The sequence below is a fragment of the Schistocerca gregaria genome, unplaced genomic scaffold, assembly GCF_023897955.1.
Source record: "Schistocerca gregaria isolate iqSchGreg1 unplaced genomic scaffold, iqSchGreg1.2 ptg000596l, whole genome shotgun sequence".
NCBI lineage: Eukaryota > Metazoa > Arthropoda > Insecta > Orthoptera > Acrididae > Schistocerca > Schistocerca gregaria.
In genome coordinates, this window is record NW_026061985.1 from 1 (window position 1) to 13,870 (window position 13,870).

At 39.9% G+C, this 13,870-nt stretch overlaps 2 protein-coding genes across 2 annotated transcripts; one reads left to right on the forward strand and one right to left on the reverse strand.

Moving 5' to 3' along the window:
- Positions 1-6,321: 6,321 nt before the first annotated feature.
- On the forward strand, positions 6,322-8,719 carry LOC126316687 (proton-coupled amino acid transporter 4-like). Its single transcript, XM_049992784.1, has one exon. The coding sequence runs from the start codon at positions 7,626-7,628 to the stop codon at positions 8,511-8,513; it is 888 nt and encodes a 295-aa protein (XP_049848741.1). The 5' UTR covers positions 6,322-7,625; the 3' UTR covers positions 8,514-8,719.
- Positions 8,720-12,367: 3,648 nt separating this feature from the next.
- LOC126316700 (bifunctional lysine-specific demethylase and histidyl-hydroxylase NO66-like) lies at positions 12,368-13,780 on the reverse strand. Its single transcript, XM_049992796.1, has one exon. It carries the CDS (start codon positions 13,778-13,780, stop codon positions 12,368-12,370), a length of 1,413 nt encoding a protein of 470 aa, XP_049848753.1.
- Positions 13,781-13,870: the final 90 nt, after the last annotated feature.

Sequence of the window (13,870 nt, forward strand, 5' to 3'; positions counted from 1 at the left end):
ACACACGCGAGACAGATTATAGTAATCAATTCATATATTAATATTTATGTATAATTTTATAATAATAATACACATATTATTACATATAGTTCTTTTAGACTTTTTGCGTTACATATACTCCTATCATAGACATTTTCTGTACCTATTTCAATGATCTATATTTATTTATATAGTATATATAACCGTTATATATAATATTGTACAGTTTTGTTATTTCATCATCATTGCTATACACAATATCTATATTTAGTCCATATATTATGTATGTATGTATAATTACCTAATAATATTATATGCTTACATGCACACAACATAATATTGGTTATATTACAATAGCGGTTATTTTTAGTTATATTTTTTATCATTTATATTATTTAATATTTTATATTTATTATGTTTTTGTATTTTCATATATAATAAATAATATTAATAAACGTAACATAATTTAATTGATATTTATATCTATCATCTCTATAAATTATTAAATCATGTTTATATATTTAGTTATTATATATACGTACTATTTCCATATATTTGATATATATTAAGTATTTTTTATATCTTTAACACTATCAAATATGTATATAAGCATATAAATGACTATGATTATAATCGATAAAAGCATAATTTGAATAATATATTCGGAAAAATGTATTTCGAATATTATTTTATCTATATATTCATTTATAATATGTTCTGTCTATATACCATATAAATAAATATTCATTATATATATACATATTGATATATTGACGGTTCAGTCTCCTTACTGATTTATGCAGTAGCAGTAATATAGGTATTTAGATTGAGTAGTTCTGATCCAATTAATCCATGCGATATTTCTCTATTTGCATAGATATATGCAACTGTTTCTTGTTTTTTCTTCATATTCTAAATACTGTTTACAAAAACTGTATAGTTTTTTTCTAACCATGCATATTATCTCATCTAGAATTTTTTTTTGTATTACCTATATTTTTAGTATTCATCATATCTGTATTTTTTTGATTTGTCATATTATTTTTTATATTATAGCAATTGTTAAAACACTTTTTTGGTTCTTCTTAATAGCAATCTGATATACAACCATCAGCTGCTGTTTCTGATATATTCATCTCTAAGTTATCTGATAATAATATATTATGTGTTTTTTTTTATATTTATCGTATTTTCTCTTTTCATGTTTAGTATAGTTATTATTATTTTTAGTTTTTCCAGGGATTTAGCCTTTTTCTCAATGTGTGTATCCACTTATATTTTTTAACATGAATGTTATTGAACTAAAGTCTTTTCTTTGTGATCGCCCAGATTGATTCATTCATCAGGTTCTTCTCCCACACATAGTTTTGTAACATTTGTACCAGTAGCGGCTAGACATAGACCCAATAGGATCATACACATTTTTAAATAATAGATTTATTGAGTAAATCTCTTCTTATTAACATGTTAGAATTGATTGTTGAACATAATTCTAACATAAATATAGAAAGTGTTAGTTAATTACAGTCATTTAATGACTCTAGCAGTGCCTTTCTTTCTAAAACAATAACAGATCTTTCATATTCATACTACAGCATTCTATGCTACTGTCATATCCAATTTTGACCAAATTACCAATTATTCCAATTGACCTTTTACCATCTCTAATATTGTGCATCCTTGAACTTTCACTACAATATTAATTATTAACAGGCCTCCATCTACTTCATATTCATCTAATATGATGTTTTTGCCATTGTTATGTTGGCAGTTTATATTATTTTTGTATCTAAACCCGATGTAAGCACACACGCGAGACAGATATATTAGTTTCGTATATATATAATACATATCACCGTTTTTTTCTATTTTAGTTACTCCTCTATTAGATGATAAATAATAATCTGTGTAATTAGTAGTATGACACTTTCTATTATCATTTTATTTTAAACATATTCAAAATAAAGGCCATTTATTTTGTAAATTATTACATCCAACTTAACCGTATTGTACACCATGTATTATTACTATGAATAACGCAATTATAAAGTTTTTCATCCATAATAGTGCATAATAGTGACATTCAATAATTAATAAATATAAAATAACCTTAATTAATTTTAATTTTTTTATTAGCTTATTTATAGACTTCATAACCTAATTATCATTATCTACATCATCTGTGTAATATATATTCATTTACATTCAATCTTTCTGCTGCATATGTTTTGCTTATTCGCTAGATACACATATGAGCGTATATAATATTCGTAATATCATACATGTATCATAGTGTTATTTTATGTTTATCTGTTTTATTATTTTGATATCATGTTTATTTATCCTTCTATTATTCACACACTACTGCGTAAATGCTATTATCTATAACCACGTTATTCACATATATCATATAAACCATAGTATAATCTACTTATGTTTTATTTTGTTTCATCTATACTCTCTCTATATTTAGCTTTATGATATCATTTTTCATTAATAATCATTATACACGAAAAAACCATTAATTGCTTTGATACAAACATTATGACTGAGACGGTCAATAATGATATAACATATCGAATAGACACTATATGTATATACTATATTTATGATTATGATTATCATCTCTACAACATTATTTATAATATTGTTATTTTTATCTACACAAACACGTAGACAAATAATTAGTACAAATATACACTTTATGATTTTGAGTTTATATCATTATAGAGACATATTAAACTATTATCAAATCATGCTCTTATCCATTTCTGTAACGATTCCATATATACAACACTATACTATGTTGACATATTTTGTGATTGCTATATGTTATTTGTTTTAAAATAATTATATTATCATGTTTTGTATTAGTAATTTACGTTGATGTATAATGATAATGACACGATCGATTCAGGACATCAATAGTAACTGAAATTATATATATATGTATTTCAATATATTTATATATTTTTATTGAGATGATAGCATGATATGGAAACATTGATAGTTGTTAATATATATCAATATATCTCCATTTACCATGTCATATCCACTATCCACGCCTATTCTTCTAAATATCATCATACCACTGATATCATGATATAATTTACACCTACACTTTTGCATGATAGCATGTCATCTATACCTCTACATTTTTATCTACGCATACTTATCGATACACTCTCTACTATATCATGCCATTCACACACACCTCGCTATATCGTATTACTCACACACGCTACATCATAACCATCCACACACTCTTAAGTATATCATATTATCTAAACCCACCCCTCTATCATCTTGCTATCTATACGCTCTTTTCACAGTATACTGTACATATATGTACATACTCTCTTTAGCGTTATCCTGTCCTATCCGGTTGTCATACCTACCTGCACCTGTTCTTTTATTGTATCTTGCTGTCCCGCATATCCACACCCTCTATCATGCCATCCACATACGAGCTATACCAAGCTACCCATACGCCTCTTCCATCTATCGTACTGCCTAATTCACATTTTTACGAGTTTGTCGGTGCTGCTAGAAAGGCGGATTCCAGACGTGCAAGCATGACGAACTGCGCTGTATTTCGTGGCGCGAGTAAGGGCATACAGCGAGAGGCTCAGGAGTAATAGGCATGGTTTCGGACAGCGTTGCAAGGCTTTCGCCGGGTCAACGTGGTACCCTCTGTTTCTTTATGCGGTGTTGGTGTTTCAGTAGGAGAAAAAGCCAGTACTGCGTACAAAAATTAGGTTAAGTCAGAACAGGAAGAAACATGAGGCGTGTCGAAACTTATTACGCGTGTGTTATAATAACTATCGCTTAGTTTTGCGGTTTTTAATAAATTGACAGAGAGCTGGGGCGAAGTGTCATTTTTTTTCGTGCCGGTGTAATGGGAAGAGAAAAAGAGAGGGAGTACAAGGTGATGTTCTGCTACTGGGAGCTAAGAACAAAGCAATACTGATGTCCTATTCTGTCCACTATAAGAAGCAAATTTTTGCCGAGAAACCTGAAATCCGAGCAGGGAGAGCGAGAAACTTTCGTTATGCTTAGAGGATGCAATACACAGACAACTTTCGAGGATACTGGGGTGGTTTTCCAGATTTTTGGTCTTTTGAGCGGATCAATAATATTTGACGAAATAGTTGAGGATGAAAAATCCGATAGATCTGAAGGGCCTTCTTCACATCTAGATTGTGTCAGATCAGGGGTAGAGAGGGGGGGTTTGACCAAGAAGGGTCTCGACAGCTTTTTCTCGGCGAAATCCCACATGGCGATATGGCAGTCGTGACTGATTGAAGCGAATCTGTAATATACGCCGTCCTTATACCTGTAAGGATCAAACCTGATTTTTGATATCCAGGATGCGTGCGCCTCTCCTCGCGCTATAAGTTTTTTTCAGTATGAGACCATAGGCTGACCAAGTCGTCCTCGCCGCCAGTGGCCAGAAAGAAGTCCCCTGGGCTCCAAGCCACGCACGTGAACCCACCGTAGTAACTCTTGAAAATGTTGAGCAGTTGCTTAGATTTGTATTCGTAGATCCGAAGAAATCCGTCGTTAGAGGTCACAGCGATGCGTTCGTTAGAATGAGAGAAGGCAAAATCCGTGATAGCCCAACCGGGGCATATGGACCACACGAGTACAGGATTCATATATGTTTGGGGGGGGTATTCTGCGTTCAACTCCGAGATGCTGGTAAATGTTCTGTGTTTAGAGATCTGCTCCAAATTGCATTATTTGGGTCCATGTTGAAGTACATGTCATCAGTTTTAAGATCCACGTTCTTCCTTGTTTTTGGGTGGAACCTGCTAGAAAACACCAAGTCATCTCTATAATTGATGTGGAACAGATACAGAAATTCATCGAAAAACGTAGCCAAAAACGCCTCCTTGGATTCTGGTACCCATTCCACCTTGGTGACAGATCTCTTCGAGATGGAACCTTTCTGGTTAAAAAACCTGCACTCGGTTGGATCGTGATTTACGTAATTCATAATAATGCCCGTTTTGAAACCTATCAAAATATTGATGTTCGGCGGAATCGACTTAATCTTGTTGATGTTGCAACATGTTGGGAAATCGCTAAAGGAAATATTCAAACGGCTTTTAATCTTCGATGGGTTTTTATTATTGCTCGAAATCGACGGATGAGAATACCCATTGTTGAAGTATAAAACGCCCAAATCCTGCTGACTCGCCGAATTACTATACGGTATATTTTCACCCGCGTAGCTCAAGTCCGAACTACTGCTGCTGCTGTCCGAGTCAAACCCATCGCTAAATTCATCTTCTGGGCGGTCTAAAAGAGTGTGGTCGTTTCCCACATACAAAGTGAGTATGCAAATGCCACCTTTTTTCGTCTTGTTCTTATAGAAGTTCGAACAAACCACTATGAACCTCATGCCTCTCTCTTCATCCGTTATGTAAGCAGAATCGATTTGAGACAAAATAGGACAGAAAATATCGTTCTTCGCGCATTTTTTATAAAATTGTATATTCTGGAACGCCGCAACGTGGTCATAGGAATCAGCCCTGCTTCTCTGAGAAAAATGCTTATAGAGCGATGAGGTGTCGTTGAGCCTTATATGAGCGCAGACCTCTCTCGAAATCAAATCAGAAGGCAATACACGAGGTGCAGGACCTTTCCATTCCAAAACCCTCTAATGCAAAAACATTGCGCTTGTTAGGGAGGAAACGCCTACAGTTGCTTCTGAAATAATAAAAAAGAGTTTTCATATCATGTGTGAAGATGGTGTATATGTAATCAGGAAATCCTGAGTAGTAACGAAGCATGGCTTTTAGATAATAAAAATCAAACAGTCAAAAAAAGGGTCCGTACATCATATGTGTTTCCTTCACGTTTATCGCCCTTCGAAACAAATTCGACTTTAGAATCATTCGAACCGGAAGCTGCACTAAATCCTGAATGCTCCTGTTTGTCTTGATAATTTTGGTCTCTCAGATTAAGGCATTCCTTAGTGTTGCTATTATCCATCGAGATTGGAACTCATGTCCTTCTCCTTTTCATAGCCGCAAAAATTTAAGCAAAAAAAAAAGCCCCGCCTCTGAGTGGATGGCAAAGGAAAATGCTGTCGATAAACGGCAGTAACGTATTATGGTTTTAGATCTACGCCCAATGGCGAAAAAAATAGCATAAAAATTGTGCTTATTTAGTTCATAAGGGTCTATATATCAGGCATATAAACATCATAAAAAAATAGCTTAAATAATGAAGTGTCAAACAACTGCGATAATAATCCTTTAACCTCACATACAAACAACGCCTTCAGTCGCAAATGCGCATGATTCATACAATTAAAACCGGCGGATCAGGCAAACCTTGGCCTACTAGATTTGAATAGCTGAATATTGTTTATTGTTTTTGCGTCTCTTGACCCTTGCCTCTCTGATTGAATATGGTCAATATGGCCGAGCAGGTATTCCCTCACTCACAAATTAGTGTATGTGATAATTGCGCGAGAAAGGTTATACCCTCATCAGTCTCTCGGCGTTCGCGAGAAAGCTGTAGCAAAACGAGCGAAATGACTGCCGCAAATGAGTAGCGAGCGGTTCTTTTCTCTCTCCCGCGTTCTCGACCCAAGAGGTTTTCCCTCCACATTATTTGACTATTGGCGTCGCCATATGACGTGATATGTTACGCTAGGCGTACCATGCCATAGCTAAAGACTCTTTCACAACCGTAAACATTGAGTCAAATGTTCGGTAGAATCGCAGCGTCCGCCGGCAAATATAAGGGCAGAAATAGTGAGTTGAGAAGAAATCTAGATCAGGGCAGGAATTCACCTTGACCCTTATCCCTTCTAACAACGGCTAGATACGCACTTTTCAAACATTTCTGAAAAAGGTAGGGAAATATACCTTCATCAGGAAGCAAGATTTCGTTGTAGCAAAATGTCTTCCTCATATACAAGGTAGTGTATGATATAGTGTTGTAAAGTGTGTTCTACAGTAAGGCTTTTGATCGGCGCTCTATTCATCATTAGGCTGAGCCTAGGAATTTTTAGGGATATCACCAGTAGTTTTAGGGAGAGCACAAGTCGCCTAAATTTAACCGTTGTATTCATTTTTTCACGCCACAGTTTTTTTAGTTGTATGCGTACAAACTATTGTGACAATACATTCGGTCATGTCGGAAAACGAATTTCAGACGAAAACAGAGGAAAATGTTACGAATGACAAAGGGCAGGCCCAAAAGATAGACCCTGAATTTGCCGTGGCGGCAGGTAGGCGACAGACTGCAGGGTATGACATGGCTATTTTCTCTCTTACTTCATTACGCAGCATTGACGCTAATATGTCGTCTTTAAAGTGATATGGCCACTGCATTTAGTGTTATAAAGGTTTATGTAGGTGCGGGTGTATTAGCCTTACCTAAAGAGTTTCGAGAGAGCGGTATAGTAGCGGCACTGGTATTTATGGTTATTTTGTCTGCTCTATCAATTCATACTCTGTTCCTGCTGGTTTATAGTAAGCAGAGGCTTCTAAAACTCGGACACACGCGAGACAGATGGTGATGTCTGCAAGGTGGCCTTTGGCAGGTGGGGAAATGTGGCAAAGGTTATTGTTGATTGCCTACTTGTGTTCACTCAGATCGGGTTTTGCTGTAGTTATCTTATATTCATGTCTAGAAATGTCGGCACATTGTTTGACGCGCATATCTACTGGAAATATTTTGTCATCGTTTGGATAGCCCTATTGACAGGGATGACGATGATTCGTACAGTTAAGAGTTTGGGTCCCTTCGCGACTGTCGCAACCATACTTTTATCATTAAGTTTGTTCATTATTTTGATCGGCGCTTGTGTATCTTGGCATTTGAACATCACAAGCAACACCTCACCAAAACTACGACTCTTCGACATCTCTAATGTACCTAATATGATCGGGGTTGCTATCTTTTCTTTTGAAGGCATAGGATTCATTCTTCCTGCTCACACGGCAATCAAAAAGCGCTCTCATTTTACTCCACTCATTGTCGTGTGCATTACTTTCATCGCATCTCTGTATGTTATTTTCGGTACAATAGGATACCTCGGGTTTGGGGACAGTATCCAAGACATTGCCTTGAATTCCTTCGATGTACTTCCTGGCCAAGCCTGGGCCATCATTCGCAAGATCACGTTAGTAGCTATCTTACTCGCTATTTTCGTCACCTACCCTATGCAAATGTTTGTAGCGTTGGACATATTAGAGAACAAGTTATTTGACCCAGCTGTTCGTACACGTAAAAAATGGTGGATTCAAAACCTGTTCCGGTTTTGCGTAGTGCTTTTAACTGCCCTTGTGGCCTTGGTCGTCCCTAAGCTCAACACCATCATGGCATTTATAGGAAGTTTAGGCAGTGCGCCTTTGCAGTATATCTTCCCATCGACAATTTATATTCTCATTTATCGTGATGAAATTAACATTGCTACGAAAGCACTGATTGGTTCATATGTAGTTATCGGCTTTGTGGCGCTGATATTTGGTACATACACTAGTCTGAGAGATATTGTCCTGTCATACTAAGTATATAAGTATAACAGGAAAAAATAGAAGGGAAAAGCTAGATTGCTGTATCACTTCTAGCTCCTCTACATGTGTTGTTTGCTACAGGAGGATAATGCATGCAGGGTTGTATGAATACTGAAAAACGTAGCACTACTCCTTCACATAGTATCGATGAAAAAATAAAGAATAGGATGCTACCTCGCTATGCATGTTTTTCTAGATTAGTCTATATGTGTCATTTTCTTTTGAACCTATAATTTAAAGTGTATGATTAGCAAAAGATTTTTTTCGTCTTTACCAGAAGTGAATAGTGTTGCCAGCGGATAAGGGGATTTAACATTGGTTGGAAAGAGTAGTGAGGCAACAAAGGGCAAGAATGACGTACCGGCCAAGCTAAACTTGTGATATGAATATAGAATTTGTGTCTACACTTAAACCGAGGGCGACTGCCTAGGCGCCATTTATTAGATGTTTGGAATATTAAAGCCTAAGTGTATCACCATATTATCCAGCAAACATCTATGTTTGATGAAAGAGCATGTATTTTATGGTATGCACAACACGTGCCGTACAAACTTTATGCAGTATTTTTTTTGATTTCCTCTATCGACAAAAACCGCAAAAGATGTTTAACCTTGCGTCTACTCTTATGTTACAGAATTACTTCGTGCTAGATTCTTTGGCTTGCATTACCATTTTTTTCTAAGTCATCATCTCGGCAGTGTGGATACAGTAGTCGAGTTCGTTCCAATGCTGTGATTAAAATGTTAGTTGAAAAATATAACATTTTGATGTTCTCTCCCTTAACTGAAAAAATATTTTTAGGCTCTGTCCCACAGACACTAGAAAAAAATCCCTGATCTTGCCTTTGAAATAGAGAGAGCATAGTCGCTGTAGTTCATGTGGTACGAATTGGATATGAGGTAATGTGTACGTAGTACATACATACGCTATTTTCTTTTATGAAGTTTTGTTTTGACCCATGTCCCACATCACTCCTTTCTCGTACCATAAGTATCTAACCAAAATTTGTTCCATACGTACTGATAAAGGGATTTGTGACGTTGCTTCTAGTTACATGTCTATCATTCTCGCCTAAATATAGAGTTCTATCTGCAAAAATTGCGCGTTTACCTAACGTTTTTCAGGTTCTTTTCAGTAATGCCTTAATTGCACCTAGAAGGCTTTTCTATGCATCCATACAATTGAGGCTTCTTGTGAATTGTAAACATTCGCTGCCATGGGAGAGTCTAGTGTATATTTTTCTCTGCATACAATTGGCGGCGAGTTTCAATTTCACAGCTAAAAATTCCAATCATACATTACCATCCTGAGAATTAACAAGCTGTCCGTTCATATTGTTTATATCTCTTCAGATTATTTTATTAATACACATTAGGTATCAGAGGCATTTTTCATAAAGAAATACCGCATCAATGATACTTACTATTGTTTTTGTAATCAAACTACACATTCTTCTCATGTCAGATTTGCTGGTACGGATCGATTTTTCTTCGACCTAATAATATTTTTTTCATTTTTTTGCTCGGACATATTTTGGTCCGGAAACTCGTCGATAGATGCATTTTTGCGTGCGCTTATGGGTGGTTTTGACGGTCACAGGGAATTTTTCTTAGCGTGGGAATGGCATAGGTTTGCTCTGTGGATGTTGAAATCGAATCTGCCCTGCCCTAGAGATGGTCTATGGTCCTCTTTGGTTGAAGGTGTTTGACTTCGTTTGAGGGGCGTGCAGTCTTTTGGCTCTTTCGCCTGATGCTCGTACCTAGTTGTGCGTCGTCATTGTGCACGATGGATTTGGACGAGTGAAATGCGTTAAAGAGCGTACTTTTTTGATAGGTTGAATTTGGCGCGGTATCCTGTTGCCGAATTCTGGAATTTATTGCCGACTCACTCGGATCAGCGAAGGCCCTCTTCGCACGAGTGAAGTCCATAACAAGGGGTTTCGTGAGGGAGCCTCTTTCCTACCTGTTCGTTTTTTTACGTTCTATGTGCGTTGTGCACAAAAAGATGCATTGTACCGTTTTTTTTATCGTCTGTTGGTGCTGCGTGTGGAAAGCGAGAGGCGAGGACAGACGGGACCGGGGGTTTGATGAAGGCAGCGGGTTGGACAGGACGCGTCGCGCACGTTTGAGCGGAGAGGCAGGTTTGTGATTGAAGAGTTGCAAGAGCGATGCTAAGTGAAAAGCGCGAGCTAGACAGGCTGAGCGTGAGAAGGGGGAGGACTGATCAGAATAGAACACGAGAGCCGAGAGGTCTCCATTTTTTGCGAAGAGCGAATGCCGGTGTAGGGAGCGAAATAGAATTGGCACATAAAGGGGGTGGTTCTGTGCATCGATTGGTTTTTTTTAGTTTGTGAAAGGGAGAAAAGAACTAAATTTTTTTGTGTTTAGTTGTAATATATTGGATCTAGGATGAATGAACGCTCTGCGGTTGTGCCATGTACGGCGCGCACTGGAAGGCCGAATTGCGCAGGGAACGAGGAGAACGTGTTTCGAAAGTACGAGAAGGCCTATGCGGGAAGGAGGAGTTGCCGCCATGCGAAGAAAAGCTCGAGGTTGCCGTTTGAGTCGTCTTTGCCCGAGGTCGATTCTACGGATATATACGACTTTTTGAATTTAGAAGAGAATCGTCCTGAGCACCGCGAGAATATTTTGCCGATTAAGATAAATTCTGGGTTATGTCAATCGCACTACAAGTGGCTACGGTTCCCGGAGACGATTTATACATTGAAGCACGTTGAGGGTTTGTATTTTGTTCCTAACCCGTTTACGGATGAGCAGCAGCGCTATATGACAAGGCGGTGCATCAAAGAGTACACGCTCGGAAATCCCACAAACGTTTCGAACCTTGAGCTGATTGAAACGGGCAAGGAGACGCGGTGGACGGCTTGGGATCGGTCTTTGATGAAAGATCTGAGGTGGACGTCGCTTGGCTACCATTTTCAATGGACACCTCGTGTCTATCTTGAGAGTCGCAGAGACGAGTTTCCGGCCGATCTTTGGGAGTTCGTCAGGGAAGCGGCGTCTTTGATTGGCCATGGAGACATGCGTCCGGAGGCAGCTATTATTAACTTTTATTGTCATGACGGATACATGATGGGTGGGCATTTGGATGACGCCGAAGAGGACATGGAAAAGCCGATCGTTTCGGCGTCCTTTGGCAATACGGCGATTTTTTTGATAGGGGGTCGTACAAGAGATGTTCGGCCGACGGCGATGTATATACGCAGCGGAGACGTGGTCATGATGGGAGGGGAGTCTAGGTACTGCTTTCACGGAGTTCCGAAGGTATTGCCCAACACTTCGCCGTCGCTTTTCAAACGAGTTGGGAAGGGTGTAGACGGGGGAGGGTGGGACGAGGATCTAAGTGATTACATGGAAAATGCCCGCGTGAATATCAATGCTAGGCAAGTGAGGTGTTGGACCGGCTGAGGTTGTGGCGTCTGGAAGAGGAGGGCGTGGTCGGACTTGAGATGGGCTGTGAAGTTGCTCTGAGTGCCGTGGGCGTAGGAGGAGAAACGGGCCCGAATGAAGGCGCGGGTGCTTGCGTGTGGGAGGGCATAGTTTTGAGGTCAAAAAAAAAGAGCGTGTGTATAGAGAGGTAGGTTATATACATGGCGTGTGTGCATGAAAAAAAGGAAGCGTGTGTATAGGGAGGTAGGTTATATACATAGCGTGTGTGCATGAAAAAAAGGAGGCGTGTGTGCATGAAAAAGAGGCGTGTGTGCATGAAAAAGAGGCGTGTGTGCATGAAAAAGAGGCGTGTGTGCATGAAAAAAAGGAAGCGTGTGTATAGGGAGGTAGGTTATATACATAGCATGCGTATACGTTATCACTATACATTGGGGCTGTTTATTCGACCATGGCGATTTGCTTGTCCAGGAGTTCTGACGCGAGTTCTATTCTTTGTTCTTCGTGTTCGAGGGGGAGCTCGTCGACGCGCACGTATTTTGGGTAGGTTTTCCAGAGGTAGTCTATTGCTTCAGCGTATTCGATAGGCATTTCTATTTTTTTTTCTTTTGAGGGGTGGCTTGGGTCTTCGTCAGTGGGTGGCGAGGTGTAGTAGACGAGCGCGTTGGTTTCTATGACGAGCCGGAGGCAGTGCCTCGTCACGAGTCTGAATTTGGTGGATTCGGTGACATCTGGGGGCGTTTCTTGTTCTGGGGGGTGGCGAGGGTTGTCGGGAGTTCGATCGTGGGTTGAGGAGGTGGATGAGTAGGGGGCGTCGCAGGAGTCGAATCCTTGCTCATATTTGGACAGCAGGAGTTGTGGAGGTTGGCGGTCGCGCAGGAATTGGCGCATCATTTGATCGGCTGCGTCGTCAAATTGAGAGGGTTTCATGAGTGCCTTTTCGCAAAGTACTTTACAGAGTGCCATGGCCTTGGTGAGAAAGGCCTTTCTCTTTTCGGAGTGTTTCAGGTCGGAGTGCATGACGCCGACGTAGTTTGCGTAGCCTTTGGGTAGCGTTTTTCGAAATTCCGGATAGGTTGAGTTGGCGTGGTTGAGAGCCCCGAGTACGGCGGCTTGAAGGAAGTCGGTCCAGGTGAAGTTCGAGGAGAGGGAAATGACTAGGTAGAGCGAGCTCTGGAGTTCTGGGTGAGAGTGTATCTCATAGATGGTGCCGCGGGGCAAGTAGAGGATGTCTCCGGCGTTCAGCGAGGTGTTAGTGCTGGGTTCTCCAAACTCGTTTGTCTGGACGGAGGGGTCGGAGTCGCGAAGTGGTGGAGATTTGGTTTTGTCGGGGGCGCCGTAGAGGTTGCATTGTATTGAGCCCTCGACGATGAGAAAGAAGGAGTCGGTTTCGTCGCGTTTCGGCGCCGACGCCTGAGCGCCGGACGGCACGTAGAACGCCTCGCAGGAGAGGTTCAACAGAAGTGCCTCTTCGAGTAGGGAGAGCATGCGCTGCACGTTTTCGAAGTATTGGTGAGCGCGCTGAATTTTGACGGAGAGGCGCGACGTTTCGAACAGTTCCCACAGCGCGTCGCTTCGTGCATTTTGCCTGTCAGACGGCGCGATGCAGAAGCGCTGTCCGGAGGAGTAGAAGTAGAATTCGGCGTCTTCTGGCCAGATGGCGTCGTCGCGGATGTTTTTTTCGAGTTGCGCTGAGGAGCACCAGCCGGTCCAGTAGTCTGGAATTTTTTTTTTGGCAGCGAAGGTTTTTTGCTCGAAGTAGTGAGAGAAGAATTCGGAGACGGGGAGTGGCCACAAGAACCAGGCTAGGAAGTTGGAGGATTTCTTCTTGCTGCAGCAGGTGGGTGAGTCCATGATATGGAGGCCCTTTTTGGCTTGTGTTTCCTTGGAGAAGTTGAGTTCGTGGTCGATGGATTTTAGCTCGGCGAGGGTGCCGGTGGCGTG